This window comes from Dryas octopetala, chromosome 3 (genome assembly GCF_963921425.1).
Source record: "Dryas octopetala chromosome 3, drDryOcto1.1, whole genome shotgun sequence".
NCBI lineage: Eukaryota > Viridiplantae > Streptophyta > Magnoliopsida > Rosales > Rosaceae > Dryas > Dryas octopetala.
The window spans coordinates 20,404,841-20,427,003 of record NC_141368.1 but is presented as its reverse complement, the minus strand read 5'-3'; the positions used below and the strand labels follow the sequence as shown (position 1 = coordinate 20,427,003).

General features: G+C 33.9%; 2 protein-coding genes across 5 annotated transcripts; one reads left to right on the top strand and one right to left on the bottom strand.

Annotated features, from left to right (window-relative positions):
- The first annotated feature begins 1,587 nt into the window (after nt 1–1,587).
- LOC147291696 (monooxygenase 1-like) lies at nt 1,588–7,567 on the top strand. The gene is made up of 6 exons (XM_086234993.1): nt 1,588–1,753; nt 2,827–2,973; nt 3,162–3,212; nt 4,597–4,765; nt 5,745–5,973; nt 6,699–7,567. Exons 1-6 carry the CDS (start codon nt 1,671–1,673, stop codon nt 7,226–7,228), a joined length of 1,209 nt encoding a protein of 402 aa, XP_086091119.1. The 5' UTR covers nt 1,588–1,670; the 3' UTR covers nt 7,229–7,567.
- Nucleotides 7,568–7,899: 332 nt separating this feature from the next.
- LOC147291695 (uncharacterized) lies at nt 7,900–18,482 on the bottom strand. Of its 4 annotated transcripts, none has more exons than XM_086234989.1 (12): nt 18,352–18,482; nt 17,085–17,186; nt 16,829–16,972; nt 14,615–15,511; nt 14,326–14,419; nt 14,118–14,191; nt 12,125–13,226; nt 11,746–12,029; nt 9,783–9,889; nt 9,133–9,280; nt 8,431–8,583; nt 7,900–8,235 (listed from the first exon to the last, which is right to left on the bottom strand). In XM_086234989.1, exons 1-12 carry the CDS (start codon nt 18,400–18,402, stop codon nt 8,104–8,106), a joined length of 3,288 nt encoding a protein of 1,095 aa, XP_086091115.1. In that variant the 5' UTR covers nt 18,403–18,482; the 3' UTR covers nt 7,900–8,103. The 4 variants fall into 4 exon arrangements, with proteins under 4 accessions (XP_086091115.1, XP_086091116.1, XP_086091117.1 ...); XM_086234990.1 differs by having other exon boundaries at nt 14,326–14,407; XM_086234991.1 differs by having other exon boundaries at nt 17,097–17,186.
- Nucleotides 18,483–22,163: the final 3,681 nt, after the last annotated feature.

The window sequence follows — 22,163 nt, the reverse complement described above, 5'->3', positions numbered from 1 at the left end:
TTTTCTTTAAATCTGCTGGTAAAAGGCTACTAAAGGTTCAAGAGGTGATTTTTTTTTTTTTTTTTTTGTCTAGATTTGTTTGCTTTTATCATGATTTTAAATAAAAAAACATATAAACCTGGTGGACTTCACCCAAACCCGTTTATGCTTACACCCGAACTCAAGATGATCCTCCCTTGAGGGATTATCTCATCTTATTTAATTTCCTAAGCAATCAAATAACAGTTTTGTACTCATAAGACTCAAACATGCAGCTCTTGTGGCCCATAATTAGCTAAGCCGAATTTGTTGAAACACATGCAAAGAATGCTGCTTGGAATTGGTTCTTGGTTTCCTATGAATACACCGATAAAGTAGTTTTTTGGTACAGTTCGACACAAATATATAAAGTAAGCCAATCAATAAGAAGAAATTAAAAGAGAAAACAGAAAGTAATATTTGGAGATCAGAGGTGATGATGCAAGAGGCAATATTGTAATCGTGGTTGGTGGGATATGTGGCCTTGCCACTGCTCTTGCTCTTCACAGGGTCACTCTCACACCAATTTCTCTCTCTTTTACTTTTCCTAAGTTTTAAATTATTATTAGGCATTGATTATAATTTTGTTTTAAATTGTTTGTAATTAATAGAAATAACTTCAGAATGCCCATTTTAAAATTGTGGAAATTAATTTCTTATCGTGATTTATTTTAACAGTATCGTGGTCATCGTGAAAATTCCGTCAGTTCAGGATAATTAAATTACACTTATTGCATACAACGTCTTTTTACATTCATTAATAATAAGTAAGAGAAATGAACTTTTCTTGGTAATTACATATATTTTGACTTAACTTTCAGTTCAATTATTGGCTTGCCCAGTTGAAAGAGCCGTAGAATTACTCACTTTCAGTTCAATTAAATCAGAGTTGATACAATTAAGAAGGGAAAAAAAACGTTTTTAGTCCCATATGAGGACAATTTTAACAAACTCAAGCTCAAAATATCAATTTTTGTTTAAAAATCAAATTGAAGGTTGCATACAAGATTTTTTGTCATTTTTTTAGTAAAACTTGTGAATCTAAATAAGTTATTAGTTTTAATTTGAGAAAAAATTTAAAGTTGATTATAAAATGTCCTAAAATTTCAAACAATATATAATTATATATATATATAAAACGTAAGGACCAAATGTGGAATTTTGAAACCACATAAACCAAATCAGTTTTTAGGATAAAACACAGGGGCCAAAATTGTTTTTTTTTTTCCCAATTAAGAAAGATCCAAAAGGTGCCAACTAATAAATATTGCAAAACGGTTTCTAACCTAAAATCTGAAAGAAATTTGTATTTAATTTGAAATATTAATTTGCAAAACAAACAATTTTTAGTTCAATATTAACGAAGAAGAAACATAAGAGAAAACTGAAGATTTTTATTTTTTTTTTTGGTCAAAGGTGATTCATTAAAGCCCAACAAGGCAAAGCAAACAAACAGAAGAAAGGCCCATATATGGCCAGCGTTGCTACAGCAAAAAGGTGACGACATAAGAAAGGAAAAAAAAGAATGAAAGGTTATAAGGGAGCTATTTTCGATGCAGACAGAGACTAGATAGAAGGAGCTACCCCATCACTCCTAGCACTAAAACTTAGAGGTCCAGGAAGGAAGAGAAAACTGAAGATAAAAGTAAGATATGGAGATAGAGGATATAAGAGATAGCATTGTAATTGTGGGTGGTGGGATATGCGGCCTTTCCACTGCTCTTGCTCTTCACAGGTTTTTACTCTTACTCCTCCTCTCTTTGTATGCTTTGTTCATAAAAACTGTCTAGATATGCTATTTTCGAATATTTTGTAGTGGTTTTCCTAAGTTTGCAATTTATTAGGCATTGACTTTATATTATTATTTTTTTAATTTTTATCACTAGAAATAATTTGAGATTACCAATTAGTTTTTATGGGGAAAAGAATTTCTTTAATTTTTTTTTTGCAGAAAAAAAAAATTTACTATCATCGCATATAGTGTGTGAGTCTGATTATCAGGACATTTTTAGTTTTAGGCTAAAAAAAAACCTTTCTATATTTCATTTCTTGTAATTTTTTAACTGAAAATAAAGAATGAAGAAGGAGGAAGAAAAAAAGTCAAAAGAGAGCACATAGAGATGAGTAGAAAGAGAAGATATAGAGAATAACTTATGTATAAAGTAAAAAAGTAAAAAAAATCAAATAGTTTATAGTTGTATTTTTCTACTTTAAAAAAAAAAAATCTTCAACGTTTTCCTACATTTAGGAAATATATCTCTTTTATATTTTCAAAAAAATTAAGAAAAAAATTACTCAAAATTTTATAGCCTGTTTGGTACTTTTTGTTTTTCGTTTCTTGAAATTTCAATTGAAATCAAGTATGTTGAGGAAAGAGAGAAACAAATTCATAAGAGTTGAAATAAAAGGGAGAAAATATTTAGATTAATAATATAAAAATATAAATTGAAAACTAAAAAAATTCAAATAATTTGTAACTGTATTTTTCCTACCTTTTTTTTGAAAAAAAAAAAAAAAAAAATCTTCAAAACTTTCTAGTTGTATTTTTATCTGTTATCTTCTTTCCTTCTTGATCTTTCTCATTTCCCATCCGTTTTTCTGGATTTTGTCTTATTGATCTTGGTTGTTTTTCGTAGATATTTTATTTGAGAAAAGAAAATTCAAATTGGGTACATCTCCAATATTACAGACATAACCTTTTGTTAATTAATTAATTAACTTTTCTTGTTAAGACTATTCATGTTGTGATAGATATTTTTAGGGAGGTGATCGATGCTTGAAATTATTTGACTTTGACAATATATGCAGGAAGGGGCTTAGAAGCGTGGTCCTGGAAAAGTCAAAGAAATTGCGAGCCACAGGAGCAGCTATCATTGTGCATCCAAATGGCTGGCATGCACTTGGTCAGCTTGGTGTTGCCTCACGCCTTAGACAAACTGCTATTCCTATACTTTCGTATGTAAAACTAACTTTGAGAAATTTTGTAAAATAATCTCTTTTAATACCAAAATTACTTTTTTAACTCTCAGTTTCAAATTTTATCTTTTTTAACTCTCTCAAATTATACTTTAATAATAACGTACACAAGACGCATGTTTTACTATCTTCTATATGATTTAACAGTTTTTTTTCTTTATTTTCAGGGGACAATTTGATTCGCTTAATAATGGCAAACAGGAAGAAATTCCTGTTGGGTGAGTTCTTAAGCCATCGTTTTTGGACTTCTATCTTTATGTTTAAAGTTTTTGAAAATATATATGGCCCTGGAAACGGATCACCTTTTTGTGCGGTTGCATGTGACGGGTTGCATGTGACAAATTACTCAATTCAAATACAACTCGTTAAATTAATGGGTGAATACAACACGACTCATTTAACTAGTTAACGCTACTATATATTGACATAATTGAATATTGTTTAACTTGTTTCAACCCATCATACTCATTTAATATATAAACAACCATTTCAGGCATTGAAAAAATTAATAAACTATAATTTTTTAACTAAAAAACAAATGAATAAATCAAAAAACTACTAAATTACAAACATGCCTGGGTCTAACACAGGTTTTTTGGTTTGACACAAAAATGACCCGTTAACTTCACGCGTGGCTAACCGTCCTACACAATTTCAACACGATATGATAAGTTTCAACCCAAACATTTAATTTTTTGTGTAAAATCATGTCATGTTAACACGTTGTGTACAATTTTGCTAGATCTATATATGAGTTTACGTTTGAGGGGAAATAATGAAGCTAAACATTCAAAATAAACAAAATATAAAAAGACAGTCTTGTTTAGCCAAATTTTTCTTATTGTTTTTCTTCAACTTACATGGCAGTTATATATTGGCTCTATAATATGTTATTTTCTAAATACAATGGTGTGGTCTGCATATCAAGAGCCACATGAGTTTGGAAAAAGAAAGTCAGTACAAATAGCATTGCACTAAATTCAAAAAGCAAACTCTGTTAGGGGGATTTTCCACTTTTCCTATAAACTTGATCTCATGTACGTACAATTTGTTAAGTTGGTTAGTTAAAGCATCCAATTTCATTTGGCAATATAGATGGAGAAATTTATTACATTATATGTGTAAAACTCTCAACATGTCTCTTCACATATGACATGACTTGAATATACCTAGACAACTTAATTATATTAATTGACATTAGAGTATGTGTGATTACTAGATCTTACATGTGAATTATTTTCTTTGATACCAAGTAAAAATTATATGATTAATTTGTTTAAATTTATTTGTTTTATTCCAATGCAAGAAAAAGTTGAACGATTAAAATGTGAAAAAAAAAAAAAAAATGTAAACTATGTGCCAGTATAAGTCTTCTTGATATTTTTGTTCGAACTTTTTTTAGCCAACTATGGTCAAATAAACATGATATGATAATTGTTAAGAGTCTGAACAATTATGAATACTCAACCCTAGATGTTGGAACAAAGCTCAAACCTAAAAAACTTATATAGTGCAATTATGAACACAAAGATTGACATATTGCAGCTAGATGATGACAATTTTGTGAAATTGTGACATCTCAAACAGTAAGCTCTTTTACAGGAAAGAAGAATTAAGATGTCTGAAAAGGACAGATCTCGTTGATGCATTGGCTGATAATTTACCACAAAACACTATACGTCTTGGGTGCGAAGTACTCTCTATTAAGTTGGATCCCATAACTTCTTCCCCACTCCTTCAACTTCAAGATGGAAGCGTTTTGAACCCCAAGGTACAGTACCCTATTGTTGTGATTTCCCAATTTCTTAAGTTGATTTTTTTTTTTTTTTTTGTAAGGCAAGAAAACCAATTAATTAAGCTTATTTTGATGGGGGATAAAAAGAATGATTTTAATAATAGTGAATTATTAATTCGTACTGAGTAGCACCTTTTATTTTCTTGAAAACACTTAAAGCAATTTTGCTTACCATCTTCAATTGTAGATAACCTTTGTTTCGCGGTATGAGTTCTTTGGAAATTTCATTCATATGCACATTCCAGGAGATGAAAATTAAATGAATGATTTTGAGTACATTGTTTGGACATGTACTAGCTGTTGAAAATCATGAGGAAATAACTTTTTCTCTCATACCAACTTTTTTTTAGTACAGCTCTCATACCAGCTTGTGGTTTGTGTAATAACAAGAATCATTATATATATATATATATATATAATTTTATTTTCAAATAGTACTCTAATTCATTAAATTTAAAAAAATTACATCACATTTAAATACTATTCATGCTTGCAATTTAAGAATTTTTCTCCAATAGGGATGTTAGTGAGTTTTGAACACTCACTCACATGCTGCATTCCTTTCACATTTCGACTCTATACCAAAGGCGGCCTCTGCAATTTAGAGCTGGTCTTTTAAATTTATAACTGGGATAATTCGATCATAAAAGATCATAATTAATGCCTTTCTACATGGAATGAGGATGCAAAACCTATAGGAGCTCATCCATTTCATATTCTAAACATGAGACTTTCCAAAAGTGTGCATACTAAATATTAGAATGAAGTCTCATACAAATTCGCAAGCTTTTTTATTTTTTAAAACAACCTTTTTCATTGTCACTCAATGTAGAATGAATTTGTTTTTTTTTTTTTAATCATGAATTGCATTTAACAGTGCAAGAAAATTATCCTCAAACTAACCATTATGAACTACAATTTTTTGGCAATTGTTGCAAAATGAATGTGGCTACAGGTTGTGATTGGATGCGATGGAGTGAACTCTGTCATATCAAATATCATGGGGGTGAAGGCTACAAATATTTTCAGCATAAGTGTTGTAAGAGGGTTCACAAACTATCCAAATGGTCACGAATTCGGCAGTGTGTTCAGTTTAATAGCAAAGGATGATGTTCAAGTGGGACGACTGCCGATGACCAACAATCGGGTTTATTGGTTCATGACTCGAAAATTTACTTCTCGAGGTAATTTCAGTGTCTCATTCTGTCAACACAATGCATATAGGGCCACTACTATCTAACATGGTTGTTCAAGTCTAGTTAATTTATATACAAACAAGAATATTTGGACCAAAAAGATTGTATAATAAAAACTTATCACATTTATTAATCACATAATTTATTGAACAAAATTAAACGAGTTTAATTTAACCTACATATTACATTTTGACCACATCTCTTATCGAGTTGAAACTTATTTATATAAGCTCGAGATTGTTTAAAAAACAAGCCAAGCTAAGTCAAACATATATAAGCTCAAGCTCAATTAAAAACAAGTTGAGCTTAGTTAAGCATAAACTCGACAAGCTCGTTCCACAAACGAGTCGAGTCGAGTCGAGTCGAGCCGAGTTTGAGCTTGAAAAAAAAGCACAAACGAGACAAGCTAACATAGCTCTTCAAGCTTCATTCGATCAATATTATACGAGCCGAGTTTGAGCATCTTGGTATTCAACTTGACTCGGCTCATTTACACCCATATCCCACTCCTAACTTATCCAGTTTCATCCGATAAAACTCACATTCTTTATGCTATAATAAACTTCCTTACATATAACTTCCAGCTTATCTCCCACGCATCGTGTGTGTAGATGAATCTAGTATATATTATATATGTGAATTTATTCATAGTAAAATTGTGCTTTTTTTTTTTTTTTTAATTTATCTTCTCTATCCTTCCTTCTGCCTATTAGATTCAGTGGTCTCCAAGAGTCAAAAGTTAATTGGGAACTTAGCAGCGGAATCAGTGACGGGCTTCCCTACAAGCACCACAGAGATGATAAAGAATTGCAATCTAGATTCTTTACATCTCACAGAGTACTTGAGGTATCATTCACCTTGGGACATACTACGACATCGTTGTCGTGTAGGGACAGTGACACTGGCCGGAGATGCCATGCATGCAATGGCACCATTCCTTGCTCAAGGTGGCTCGGCCGCTCTGGAAGACGCAGTGGTGCTTGCCAGATGCTTAGCCCAAAAGCTCACTCTCATTGATTCGAGTGGAAGAGGAATAATCAAAATGAATATGGCAGAGGGAGCAATTGATGAGTACTTGAAAGAGCGAAAGATGAGAGCTTTTTGGCTGTGTTTTCAGACATACCTAATTGGAAAAGTGCTTGAGACTTCATCAGGGTTTGTGAAATTCATATGCATTGTGTTCATGGTGATCCTATTTAATGACTCACATGGTCACACTCGGTATGACTGTGGTAGTCTCTAAAATAAAAAAGTTATTGTATGTGATTGTTGCATATAACTTGTTTCTTGCAATATGTATGCAAGACTCACTTTTATATCGTGTGTTGTGAGAGGAAAGTCCCATGTGAGCCACATACAAAAATTCTTCGCTGAAATGCCATGGCTATGGTTTAGGAATTAATTAATTAAAGGTGTTCATAAGGTTTCTATTTTGAAGTGGTTTATTTATGTTCTTCAGTATTTAAACACAATATTTTTGTATATAAACTTGCTAGTGGTTGAACATATGAATAATGGTATTGCACATACATGAATTCTTCTTTCCTTAAATATATACATCCTTATGATTATTTTACTAATATTACTAGCAAGGTTATATGTTTAATTTATTTTTTTCCCTTTGTTTTTTTACACTCTTTAAGATTTTGATGACATTATTTTGAACATGTAAATATGAAAAATCTTTTGAGAACTTTGTGCTTTTGCCTCGCCTAAATGTCACTAATGAATTAATATCTACTTGTTTGTTGCTGTTGTATTGGATTGATGAGTCTTTTGGAAATTTATATATTCAACTTTTGTTATCATTGATGCATTAATTGATAGCTTTATGTTGTGGCTCATGTATGTTATCTTTAAGTATTGATACTGCATGTAATACATTAGACAACATTTGGTTTCTCCTTAACAAAAAAAAAAAAAAAATAGAATCTTCTTGATGTGATGAGTAAAATTTTGGGTGCAAATAAAATTACCCAATTTATATTCATTTTTAGCTGTAGTATCCTAAATTAAATCGAATTGGCCAAAAGCAGATTTAACTCACCATAAGTAACCAATATATAACCATTGCATACAACAGATTTACCAGCTATGCTGTTGCAGAAGCAGTTGATTTTATGCATCTTCATTCATTTCTGTGGAAACTGGGACCGCTGGAATCTTAAATGCTGGAAAAGAGGAACCACCTCTATCTGAAACTGGAAGGAGCTTTCCTAAATGCAAGCTTTTTATGATCCAGCTTGCTGGCTGCAACAAGTGATCAACTCATTTCAGAAAGGGTTGAAGTTCAAAATTATAGGATGGAGAACATCTGAGCATGTTCTTGTGAAAGCAAGAGACTTGTCTCATCTTCTCTTTTAAGATGTTGATCACTCTTGAGCTTGATATACAAGTCCTAACCAGTAATGCAATTTAATTCTAAAGAAATTAAGAATTACTGACCATCATTGGTATCTTTTGCTCAGAAGCACAGTGCCTCAAGTGACGTGATGTCCTACTTACATCCTCAGCAACAATAGCTCCCAAAGAAATCTTCTCTTTGTCCAAACTGTGGACTAACCACTGGAGGGTTTTGAAGACCTTCCCACCTCCATGCTGCACAACCCAGAAACAAAAACAGAATAAATTGGGCTACAGTAAATCATTCTTCGTAAGAGGTCAAGTGGCAAGAGATAAGATCACAAAAGTCTACATGTGAATTGTTTCCGAGGAAAAGAAAAATAACAACATACAACCAGTGATTATGGTCCAATTGGAGACTCATAAAAAATTATTAATGATTTAGTGAGACTATGGAGTGAGGTGGGTGCCATGACCAAAATTCATGGTATGATAACGAATTTAGTTTCTGCCAAGAATGACAACATTATTTTGACAGCAGGAGATATGGCATTCATTCTACATTAAAGTGTGTGTTTGAGAGAGAGAGAGAGAGGGGGGGGGCGTTAAATTTTTTTGTCATATGATCACTTACAAACCCGTATTAATGAGTGACCAAAATAATTCGCTGTAAGCATAAATGAACTAGCAGGAGCAGATGACAACTGGCGAGAGAGAACTTATTAATGAAACTAAACTAACCAAGATGAGATATTCAAGTTTTCAGGACAAAATAAGGTTATAACAGCAGGCGGTGATCTGTACCTTAACTATTTTTGCCAATTTGCTGCAGAAATTGTGCTTCCCATGAAGCATGATTCCCACTCTCTCAAAGACATAATTACGGTTGTGACGAAATGGCTTCCCAATGCTAATATGCTCTGCATTTACTCGATTTGATAGAATCAAGTATCTAACAAAGATATTGATTTAGAATCATGAACCATAGAAGAGAAACACATTCAGGTACATAAAAAATGAGCAAAAAAGGTTAATCCCCTGACAAAAGAGTGCCTATGGAATATATTGTTATATCATAAAAGAACAAGGCTCCTAGCAAATCTTATTGCATGTGCATGTATAATGCATTATACTAAGAATAAGTAGAACAAAAATCAGTATCGCATGCGTACAATCAGTTGTGATAAACTTATTATTAACCACAATAAAACCAAATTTGTTGTAAAAACTTCAGAGGAATTAGAAAATAAGTATGGGCTAGAGCTCAGGTTCCGGGAGGTTTGGAGGATTGTGTGCGTCTTTAACATGACAAATACACTGGTTAGAAATCATGAACCATAGTAGTGTGAAAATGCACACAAAGGATATATCCACCAATACTTCAAGGATCTAAACTGTAACCCATCCCAACCACTGAACAGAAGGTAAAAGTCCAAGCAAAATTCACCACTTACTTCTCAGGTTGTACAATATAACCCGCTGAAATTGAATTATAAAGCCAATCAACTTTTAACATTAAAGCATTCACTGCACACCCATACAAAAACTTGGTGGTTTGTAGCTGCAATGAACAAGAAATGACATGTTAGAGTAGAAAACTGCATCCCAACATAAAACCTTGTTGCGGTTATCACAAAACAATACATAAACAGGGTGGTACAGTGCAGTGTTTCCTGGACACTATTTCCATAACTCACCCACAACCACTGAATCTTTTGGAGAAAGCCATACCACTTATCACAAAATAAAATTTACTAAAACAATAAAATATTTGCAAAAATTGAATTAAACAACATTAAATTTCACTAATTGGCAAACTCAAAATTTGCAACAATATCCTTTGTGCATTCGCATTTTAGAGGGATCATACTTAATCATTATTATTATCATTATTATAGCTTATGATGCAAAATAGGTAAGATGGTTCCAGAGCACTACAAAATGCATTGCTGCAATAATATATTAGTTAAATGTTACAATTTATGTCATATAAGATAATGTAACATGAAATTATTCATTCAAAGTATTATCCTATCATCCTTATGAAAATCACACCCAGAAACCACATAAAATTGGAATCCCTTCATATATTATCTTCAAATCTAAAATGTCATCATCTCATTAGTTTCCATGTTCAACGGATCGTAGCTTAAATAAAAATGAAGGAAAAAAAAAAAAAAAAAGGTTTCCACATCTTCAGGATCAGAAACCGGACATGCATAAGCTACACGAATTTCGAATACCGTACGTTTATTTATTTGAATCAAATATCTTTTTCTTGGTCATGATTGTACAGCCTAAAGTTGCAGTCAGCAAGCCTAAAGATTACCATATATGGCATCTAGAAGTGGCTAATATAAACATGATGTAATAAACTACAAGAAGCAATTAATATAATGCCTCCTAGACAAAAATTCTGGAAGTAGAGCATATATCATAAAATGACTACCTCACAAGATTATTTAAATGTAAGAATTTTTTTCAGTTCACTAAAAAAGCTCCATGACGAAGGTACCAGACTACCACCTAATCTGAAGGTAGTACTTAAAGTGGTTAAGCAAGAGACTGGGTCATTTCTGACTATTTCTTGGTATTGGTAGAATTTACGAGTATGAAGACAGATAATTAATGTTATCTGGCTCGTTATCCCAATATCTTAGAAATTTCTCCCTAGATAGATCAATGAATGAGTTATTTGAGAGATAACTATGACAATAACCTCACCAATCAAACCAAAAGCAACTCAGAAACCGACTGACATATCAAGCACGCAGAGAGAGACAGAGACAAAGAGAGAGAGAGAGAGAGAGAGAGAGAGAGAGAGAGAATATCCACTTGAAATTTTGTTCATCTGTATCCGCTAAAAGAGATAATATAAGAAACTTGGGACCTATAATACAATTCATGATCATCGGTTTGTCACCTACATATTTTGATGCAGTGGATACTGAAATTCAGACTTGTAAGAAAATGTATGAAGTGAATCTAAGTACTGCCTAAGAATCTCTATAAAACAAAGATAAAGGATTCTGACATATTATAATTAGCAATACTATGTACCTAGAAGTTCCAAAAGAGCAAAACAATGAAATGGGAAGATTAAAGAAGAACAAAGATGACAAAAAAAAAGTATTTGTATTATAAATTATAACACATGGTGACAGTAACATGAAAAACCATACCATTTTAGATGTATATATATATATATATATATATTTTTTTTTTAAACACTAAAGCAGAACATGAAGATATAAACCAGAAAAGAAACTGGACAAGATTAAAACAAAAAGTTCAAAGTAACTCTTCAGTCACCCCAATTGATCTAAAACAAATAGGGTTGTTTTCAGACATATCAATAACTTTGGTCAAACTTCAGAATAATAGAATAATAGGATAATAAAATAAAATAAAAACAACCTTTTTCGAACATAGAATAATAGGAAGCTGGTAGCAATTAGATCTTAAGCTTCTCTTCGCCCTTGAATATGGAGAAGGAATGTCAAAAAGAACAATACCACCATGTTTCCATATTTGTCCTTCAATGGACTTTTCCTTCTGACTAGAAAATCCTGTAAGCAGGAACTCTATACCTTGAAATAGCAATCTCTTCCCAGCCTTAAGGTGAATATTTGTAAGACAACTTTTCTCATGACTTTGAAACTTAGAATATTTCCGCTTTTTACTTGCTCTAACAGTTGAGCCTACATTTAAAGTTTTAGCAAAATAATATATTAAAACAACTTATAAGGTTTAGCAATTTAGATTGGATGATAGAGAATAAATAGCCATGGCTTACAATTTTTGGTTGAAGAATCTCGCTTTTGGAGGTTCTTGTTCTGCTGAACTGGAATCTCTGTTTCAGAGAAACGAACTCTCTTTTTCACTGGAACATCTCTGTAATGGAAATCCTTGCATTCAGATTGTATACTTTGGAGGTCCTTGTTTTGTTGAATTATCACAACATTTTCTGTTACCAAAGCCAGTTTGGGATGTTTATCCCAAGTGGAATCGTTCAAAATAGGTTTAGAAGCCTGAATATGGCGGCATGCCCTATGATTTAAATTAAGAGGCTGCCTCCACTTTTTCGATGCCTGAACTTCTAACTCATTCCCATCTCCTGCAGTCTCATGATAATATCTCTTCTGAGTTCCCATTTTTGCGACTGGATTCCCATTTAAGGTAGTAGTTTCACCATTTACCTCATTATCTCTTCCAGCAGAAGACATGGATACAGGCTTGAAAGGGAAGGACTCTTTAAAACACCTTTTCTCAGAAGATCTGGTGTAGCCCGCATTCTGAACCAGCCTCTGATCACATTCTAGTTCAAATGGCTGATTATGGTAAAGGCTTGCCCCATCCAAAATGGAAACATTGTTTGGGGGAAGCGTACTATATGTCTTTAGTGAAATCAACTGCCTTCGAACTGTGACTGGATAACGCTCATCATTAATTTCTGGCATAGCTTGCCCATCCTCATGATGAAATTCAATAATTCGATCTGCGGATTTGCGTGAACTCTCCACCCCAAGTTCTGGCGTGGATCTAAAGCATTCTTCAGTATCACTTTTATTATCCTTCTGATTCTGAGCTGATGTAAGACCGGCATTTTCGGAAGAAATACTGCACGGGACAACGGAACAAAGGGGATCAACCAAAGATACGCTAGAAGATATCACCAACTCTTGAGAAACCAATATCCCCTTATTAGCTTCGTCATGTAAAATACCAAAGGGTATGCTTGACTCAGATGCTCTATGTGACTCGGTTTCATGCACTTGCACAAAAGAGTTCATGTCTGGAGCAATATCTGCAGATTCTGAGAGAAAGCTTGTCTCACCAGCAAAACACTTCAGGATACATTTAGTATTTTGTTTCAACTGTACAGAAGCAGATACTTCCTTCCAAAATAGAAATTTGGAGAGGAAAAGACAAAAAAAAAAAAGGATCATCAAAAACAAGAGAAGGAAACTACAATAACAATGATGTTAATGATCGTATAAATGTTGCACTGAAATAGTAAGTATGCTCTGATATAATGTAAAACCTCACCAAGGAAGATAACATTAAATAGTTAGGTTGCAACCTGGATGAATGCTTATAGGGGATTTCTGTAGTGGTTTAATAGTGGTAAGTTTAATAGTGTTAATATCAGGCAGGGCACAACGCACACAAAAGCTATTCATGTTAAAAAAAATAAAAAAAAAATTTCAAAGAAGTTGGACATGTAAAAGAAGAAAAAGTGGTGAAGGGAAGCCTCATAACGAAAGGAGGTTTAACTGCTAAAAAATATTTGATCCGGAGAAAAGCATGTAAAATAGATGGCACATTCAGAATGTACATTGATGATGGGGAGAGTGGAAAAGTAGATATAAGGTCAAGGAAACCTATTTCATAAGAAGGTATTTAACTATCTATTTCATGTAATCATTGAACAAGAGTAGGCGGTAGACCAGACCTCTCCAACTACACAAGCGTTTAGAATTAGATGCCTCAAAAGCAATGAAATTAATTTAGCTGGCTTTCAACTTAAAAAGGATCTTAGAAAATTATCCTGGTTAGCTTTCTAGGCTTTATTTTATGGACCTATAATTTTAAAAAATGCCATTATGCTGGCTGAGACAAAATTTAAAGCTTTCTCTGAGGTATTCTGAAGTTTTTCTGTATCTTATAGGTTACATAAGAATGTTTCCAAGACATAGCATAATTCTATGAAGAATAGCTTAATATTGGGTTAAGGGTAGATGGAAAAATTAAAACCAAAGTGAGATAAATCAGAATAGAGCACACACTTGACCTGTCCAACCACCTAACCATCGGCTCCTGAATCTGTCTGAAGCTATGTAAGTTACCCTATCTTCTCCTTCTACAGGACGTAAAAAAACTAAGTAAGAATACAAACAAATAAAAAAATAAGAAATAAATAATACACAAGCATGCATAATTAAGAGTAAGAGAAAGGAGGAGCATGGGAAAAGATATGTTGTAGTTAATCTTTACCTGAATTCCAAGCAGGTGGAGGAAATTTTAATTTATTTCGAGGCTGAGATGAAGTTATATCCACCATACTAGGGCCAACTGTCTGGAAGTCAAACTTGCACAATTAATTCAGAATTAAGTACCAACTGGACAGGTATAAGAAGTCCTACATGTAGGCCGCAGTTAATCTTTACCATATTAAAGAATCATATCACAAACTAATTGTGAGGTAAAAGAAATTTCCATTATATGCCCTTTTTGCTATAATAGGTAAGGTGAGTATGGGAGAGAAGGTGAATATGACTTTTACCTGTTTCTTAGTTAAAACATCTGAATATTTCAGAGCTAAGGAATCATATCTGGCCACACTGCAAATATTTGAACCCAGAACAGGCTTATCAAACTCTTCCCTCTCACAATTGACAGATTCTGGAGGCAAGTCCTCTCTTGATCTGATATCCATTATCAAATTCTCTCCTAGCTGTTTCTGCACAGACATATCGTCAAATTCATTTTGTTGAGCCCTGAACTCTACAGCATCAGATAGATTTACACACTCGTACTGATTTTCAGAGACAGGAGTCTCTTTCACTTGAGAAATATCTGAGTCACAAGCACACTCATGAGGAGGAATACTCTGAGTCAGTCCTACATCTTCACACACATCAGCCATGGTGAAATCATCCAAGTCTGAAAGAGAATCACTTTGGTCAATTTCCTCAGCTGGGCTATTTAAAGCACCTTCTAACCACTCCATCCGTGCTTTCTTTACCCGAAGGGCAGCTTCAAGTACCACTTCTGTTGGCAATGCTTCTGAAGCCAACCCACTCCTCACTACTTCATGTATAACCAATGCTTCAGATGCTGCAATGGAGAGTTCAATTGCATCGGCGATATCAGTAGCTTTGAGGTACCTGGTGTTATATCTTTCTCCAAAAGGCCTCACTGATATCTTTTTATTGGACAGACATTGTTGACTAGTATTCTCCACCAGTTTCTGAGTGGAATTTAGAGGTAGCAAATTTATCCCACCAACATTAAGGCCCATTTCAGAACAAGTCTTCACTTTGGAACCCACTGACATGTCAATTAGTTGCACAGGCACAACTATATTGGATTCAAGATGATTTTGAGAAGCATCCAGAGGTTGAGTTGGGCTACATTGTGAAGATCCATTAGATGATAGATGAAGATGGAAATGAACCACCTATTCAATAATAGAGATAGGATTATAGATTAGTGCATATGATAGGAATTGTGGTGTCTTATGTACCTATTTTAGGCATAGGCACAGAAAATAATAATTAGGCCATTTTATTTACTTTCTATTTTGTTTTTATTGGGTTTAATAAATTTTATTCTTTCCTATTCATTGCGAGATTTTATTTTCAATTCTATGTATATTGAAATAGAACAATGAATTTTGTATTACATTTTCCAGAACATGATTTTGATGTAGAATGGGGTTGGGCAGCAGGGTTTAGATAAACTAGAGGAAACAAAACACAGCAAACAGAAACAAAAGATAACTGGAATCACTACAGGGGTTTCACACCCAGCCTTGGTTTCACACCAAAGATTGGCTTCACACCAAAAACAGTCCCATCGCAGGAAATCTAATTCTGAAAAACTTTATTACTCAATAATCTGCCCTCCAAGAGGTACAAAGAGGTCTTATAAAGACTACAAACCCTACTGAAAATAGGAAAGCAAACCTATTCTAGGATAGAAATCCTAATCCAACTAGAAATAGGAAAATAAAGTCAATCCCAAATAAAATAGGAAATCAAACCAAATCCTTCTTGAAATAAGAAAACTAAAAAAACAACACATGAAACAAGCAGTTCAGAAAACTAATCCAACCACAAAGATAGAGTTGAATTAGATGATCTTTTCTTTCCTCTTCTTCATTGGTAAACCTTAAATGTCTTGTCAACGATGTCCGCATCAGATTTCAAAGCATATGTCAATAGATCAGAATATTAGCATTAACTTCTTGAAAGAAAGACAGACCAACTTGTAATTTGGTAGCACATGGTTAGGGATCCCAAATTTGTGCACCACATTTGGATCCTAAATGATGTGTCATTATGCGTGTTGATATTTTATTTGTTGTAAATAAATGAGCCCCAAAGTGGGCCCAAATATGAATCAGTGAAACACCGTCACATAATTTGGGATCCAATTTTGGAACACAAATTTGGGATCCCTAGCAGTACTCTAATATATTTCACAATCAGTAAGCAACATAAGAAAAATAAAATAGTTCCAAAATTTCTATATTACTTTAAGACTATTTAGCACAAAAACCTACCAAGAGATGATATTTTTCCCAAATAACTTATTGATCAAAAATATCATCGACAGTTATTCTATTGATCATCTATTAAACATAAGTAATATCATAAAGTAATATCATCTATTGATCAATAAGATAAAAAGAAAAATTTAAATCAAAAGTTTCATTCGTTTGAATAGGAAAAAAACTAAAATCATGTTTTGGCTAGCATGCTTAAGAGCTTACATTTCCAGGAGACGAAGCAAAACCAACTGGTGAACTGTCTTCCCCAGATAAGAATAAATTATATCTGTTGTATCTACCTTCTTCACTTGACAAAAGATTAGCATCTTTTCCTTCAGTAGTGTTTCCTTGAAGAAATTTCAAATCCTACCCAACGCAATAAAGAAGACACATTAGCAAACAGTTTAACCACCTGCCTCTTTGCTTTAGGAAAAACAGTAAAATGTTAGAATGTGGTTGGGATAGGCCTAGTTTCAACCTTGGATGCCACCTCTAAGTTTGTAACCTTAAGTTTGTTTATACACTCATCAAATTGTTCTATTTGATGCTGCTGAAGCCAACCAGGCATCCAAGCCAAATCCTGCAATTAGCAGATAATTAAACATCACAATTGATTAATGTTATCATTATACACAATAACATTTGACATTTCTATTATGCAATTTAGACATTCTCATTTTAGTATCATGCACATAGAAGGAACTTCACTAGGAAGCATTTTTTTCATCCTTCTATCTCTTTTATCTGCCTTCAAATTTGGTTCTTCTATTTGCATCCTGTTTTTGTTCATCACACCCCCTCAGTAGCATGTGAGGGATGCATATAGAAGTGTTCATGTGACTACCATGTGAGAGATTGGATTTGAGAGACAAATTGTATACAACATTTGTAGGGAAGACTTTTTCGGAGGGAAGAGAGGAAAACTTCTTTTTTATTTTTATTTAAATTAGATAAATAAGGCAAACTAAGTATTATATAATTGGAGATGTGTGATGAGTAGAAGGGTTGATGCAAATACAACTACCCCTTCAAAATACAGAGCAAGGTGGAAGCTTAGTGGCATGGAATGACTCCCAATTCCAATGACCTAGTCAGGCCATCAATCTAATTCTCTTTAATTGTAATATACTTTATACAAACAGCTTTATTCACATAAAAGAAATAAAGAAAAAGAAAAACTTTAAGCACAAAATCCCTACTCACAAGTCACAACACCTTAAACAACATACCAAAAAAAAAAAAACTCTTTTCACATTATAAATCAGCAGAGAAATCACAAAAATGGGAAAACTCAGTAAGACCACTCATTCATAAAAAAGAATAAATAATTAGAGAAATAGTAATTAAAAGTTATCCTCATATTGGGTTTTGACGTTGTACAACATTTTTCATCTCAATGAAGCCAAAAATTTATCTCATTTGTTCTAAAATCAAAAATCAAATTGTACCCAATTCATTTGATTGACGGGAAAACCAAGGAAAAGAAACGAATCAAAGTATAAATGTCAGTTTTTCCATTACTTAGTTCACGGAAGACCTAAAAGGCTCCACTTAAACGACCCTAAATCAACTAATCGATTTCAAAATTTTCCCCTTTCCTCTCTACCTTTTTCAAAAATAATTTATAAAAAAACAATAAAGAAGAGGGGAAGGATTACTCCATTATTTTCTTCCACCTTTCTCAGCAACCCAACAAATGGTGAAGTATATAATAATACTAGCAAAAGAGAGGTTGAAAGAGGCACCTCGGAGAACTGAGGAGGACGAAACCCTAAGTTGTCGATGGGATGAGACATGATTGTTGCTCTGCTTGCGCCTGTGCTCCCGCGCCACTACCTTGACCAAGCTTTATATAAAAAGGGGATCCTTGGCGCCAAAACGACACTATAGCTTGGAGGTTTGGAGTGATTGATTTTGAGTGCTCTATTTATTTGCATACTTTTTTTTTTTTCACACTTCCAAAATTTAAATTTTGAATTTACTTAATTGATACAAACGGAAAAGATATTAAAGGACAATTCTTATACACCCCATCAACTTTGACAAACCAAAAAAAAAAAAACACACCCCTTCACATGACCCACACCCCTTCACCGGACCACCTCCCACCCTCCCCTCCTTTCACCCGACCCACTCAACCTCTCCCCCTTCACCCGACCATCCCCCTTCACCCGACCACCTCCCTCCTTCTCTCTCTCCTCCCAGCGCAGCACTACCCTCACTCTTTATCTCTTCTCCCCGCAACACCACCCTCATCTCCCTCTCTCTCCTTCCCGTATTCAGCGCCACCCTTCTCTCTCTCTATCTCCTCCCCGCATGCAGCACCACCCTCCTCTCTCTCTCTCTCTCTCTTTTCTCAGTGCAACACCCCATTCCCCGTCATAGGTCATTCGACACTGGTCTTCCGCAACGGTCAATTTTGTTCGGCAGTAATCCGCATAACATTTTCCGGTTGTTCAGTGACTGTTTGCAGAACGAAACTAACGGTTTCGGCGAACCAGTGCTGTGTTGAGGGAAAAGAGAGAGTGGTGCCGGGGAGGTGGTGCTGCTGGGTGACGGGGAGGTGGTACCGAATGTAATCACATTCCACACACCCACACCCTAACCTAATAAAAAACTGAGCTTCATTTCACTCTCAAAACCAAAAATGCGCCTCCACCTCTCTGGCTCTCTCTTGGGCTACCACCTCCATCAATCGTCTCTCTCGGTCTCTCCTCTCCATCGATTGTCTCTCTCTACTCCATCATGTCTCTCCTCTACATCACCACTCTCGGTCTCTCCTCTTCATCGTGTCTCTCGGTCTCTCCTCTCCATCAATCGTCTTTCTGTTCTTCTTTTGTTTAATGAAATCTTATTAAAATAATTATAGTTTTGCTTAAAAAATATATTAGGTTTTTTTCGGGTGAAACGGATCGAGTCAGTTATACCCTATAATTTTCGTTCATATAAAGTTGGGGTTTTTACCACCCAAACGTTGTCGGGTTGTGTCAGGTGAACCTGTTAGCACTAATGAGCCATATCGATTTTGACCCGAACCGTAAAACACAACTCGTTTGTCAGGTCTATTTGAAAGGATGATGACAAAGCTACAAACCTAATGAAACTTAAAACTAAGAACTATTGAAAACCTAAAAGTACTTCGAACGGAAGCACCAAAGAAAATATGAAAGCAAAAGAACTTTGAGTAATATATTCTTGAGACTTGGGAGCTTGTGTGTTTAATGCTGAATGTGTGTTTCTTCTCTCTCGAAATTCGAATGCATCTATTTATTGGGGTTAGGATAAAATCCTAGGCGATGAGCCATTTCTTGGAAGAAATTTTCCATCCCTATCTCAAAAGTCGATCGAAATTTATTTGATCTAAAGTTGATTGGAAGAGATTTTAACCAATCCAATCGAAATTATAAAAAGTCAATTGGAACATGGCCGTGATGTCGGCCAACTTTTCTAAAAATTGATCGGACTAAGACAAAGTCGATCAACTTAAAATTGATCGAAATTTATTTTTATTGGGCCGCTTGTCTCTTTTAATTGTCGATCATAATTTATTTGATACCCAGGACATTGATTGAAATAAATTTGAGTGGAAGAAAATTTTACCAAGTTGATCGGAATTTATTCTATCGAACTAAAATTGGTGAAGTCGATCAAAATGCTTTTATTGGGCCGTTCACTCTATGTACTCGGCCGACAATTTTATTTTACTTGGCCTTCTCTTAAGCTTCATATTTCGATCGGACTTCAACCCACTTTTCTTGTCTAAAAACCAAGTCCTGGCAGGACCCATTGATGAGAAAACCTCAATTTAGGCCGACATCATGTGTAGAAATCGCCCTACCTACAATTGCTTTTGCCTGCCCACTTAAAATAAATGGCTAGACTTAATTTATATATGTATAAAGATTAATGTCATTTTGCTTCCCAGACTATTGCATACTTATATCAGTTTGCTCCAAAGACTTCTAATTTGGAAAATTAAGGACTCTGACTATAGCACCCCAGATTTTATTGGTTTTAGGTTAAGGGGGCTACTAAATTGATTAACTAGCTAGTTTAGTTCTAACTAGTAAATTGCCCACACGATGCCGCAGGCATAAATAATTATTGAAATTGAGTGAACAATTAAGATATGTAAGTGCAAGTGTTAGCAGAACTTGAAGACAAAAGCAAAAATTTTAGACATAATAGTTTTTTGTACATATACATGACTTACCCATTGTCAATATGTTCATACATAACTTACCCACTGACATAGTAGTTTTTTGTACATATCTTAGATGCATGAACATTTCTAGCCATGGTTTAGTTATAAAAGCCAAACTGATGAGGCAATTTTTATGTTGATTGGAATGTTAAGATATTGTTGATATTTTAATATACCAAGCAGCATTCAAAAGAGGGTTAAACAATAAAAAGGATTAAACGACTTAGTAATAGATTTGTTTGTGTTCATAACGAAAAGACTTGTAGAACCTGGTTGCTAATTGTTCAAAACATTTTGGGACAGGTGTTACATGGAGGTCAGTAAACGCCGTCGTCCAGACTGTCAATGGGGTCTTCAACTAGTTTTGCAGCAGATGGAGTGGTATTCTTGCCTTCCTCACTTTGTGCACCAGTTGGATCATCCTGTAGAGTTGTAGGCCATGCTAATATCTTCTTAGGTAGGTCTAAAGTTTAATAAAGCTATGTGGCTGCTTTAGCATGAAAGATTAAAAGGTGCCGAAAAGAATAAAGATCGAGTTGTATTAAAAATTTTGAATTAATTACTTAGTACGTTAACTATAATCTCCTAACGTGTAAGAGCGACATAAGAAATGGAAGATGAACCTTTTTTAGTTCTTCTTAAACATCTCCTTTTTTCCTCTCAAGTTGTCTAATCTCTGTCGCCAATTCCTGAAAAAATCTAAGTAACTATAATTTGTGAACCACAACAATAAATGGATCACAACTAAACAAATTTATTTTGATAAACCATCCACTATATATATATTAACAGCCATTAAACAAAAAAAATAATTATATATAAATTTTCTAAAATGTTATTATAGATGCTAATAAGTGGTTTAAACAAAATATTTGGAGAGGTATCTTACGGTGACTCATGAACTGAACTTATATGTTAATGATGTCAATCAATAATCCCTTTGAGTTAACGCTGACACAAAATTGAAATTATATAAAAGGGAAAAAAAAAAGATGGTGCAGATTCATTAGCATTTACTTGGGGAATTCTAAAGTCTAATAAATTTAGGGAGCTGCTTTAGCACAAAAGATAAAAGGCACTGAAAAGAATAAAGATCGAGTTGTATTGGAAATTTTGAAATCAAATCTATACGACTATAATCTCCTCAAGTGTAAAAATGACATAAGGAATATAGGGTGAACCTTTTTCAGTTGTTCTTGGAGATTCTCTCTTTTCCTCTCAACTTGTCCAAACTCCACCACCAATTTCTGAAAAATATCCAACGTAAGAATTTAACATTCATCAAACAAAAATAAATTCATATATTATTTAGGTGTTTTTAACAAAATATTTTATGTATGTATCAGCAATGGA

Coding starts and splice junctions, on each gene's coding strand:
- LOC147291695 (XM_086234989.1), bottom strand. CDS start 18,402: ATGTCTCATCCCATCGACAACTTAGGGTTTCGTCCTCCTCAGTTCTCC. Junction 17,187..18,351: donor GTCCTCCTCAGTTCTCCGAG/GTGCCTCTTTCA, acceptor TGCTAATTGCAG/GATTTGGCTTGGATGCCTGG. Junction 12,030..12,124: donor AGATTCTTCAACCAAAAATT/GTAAGCCATGGC, acceptor CTTTAAATGTAG/GCTCAACTGTTAGAGCAAGT.
- LOC147291696 (XM_086234993.1), top strand. CDS start 1,671: ATGGAGATAGAGGATATAAGAGATAGCATTGTAATTGTGGGTGGTGGG. Junction 1,754..2,826: donor ACTGCTCTTGCTCTTCACAG/GTTTTTACTCTT, acceptor CAATATATGCAG/GAAGGGGCTTAGAAGCGTGG. Junction 2,974..3,161: donor ACTGCTATTCCTATACTTTC/GTATGTAAAACT, acceptor CTTTATTTTCAG/GGGACAATTTGATTCGCTTA.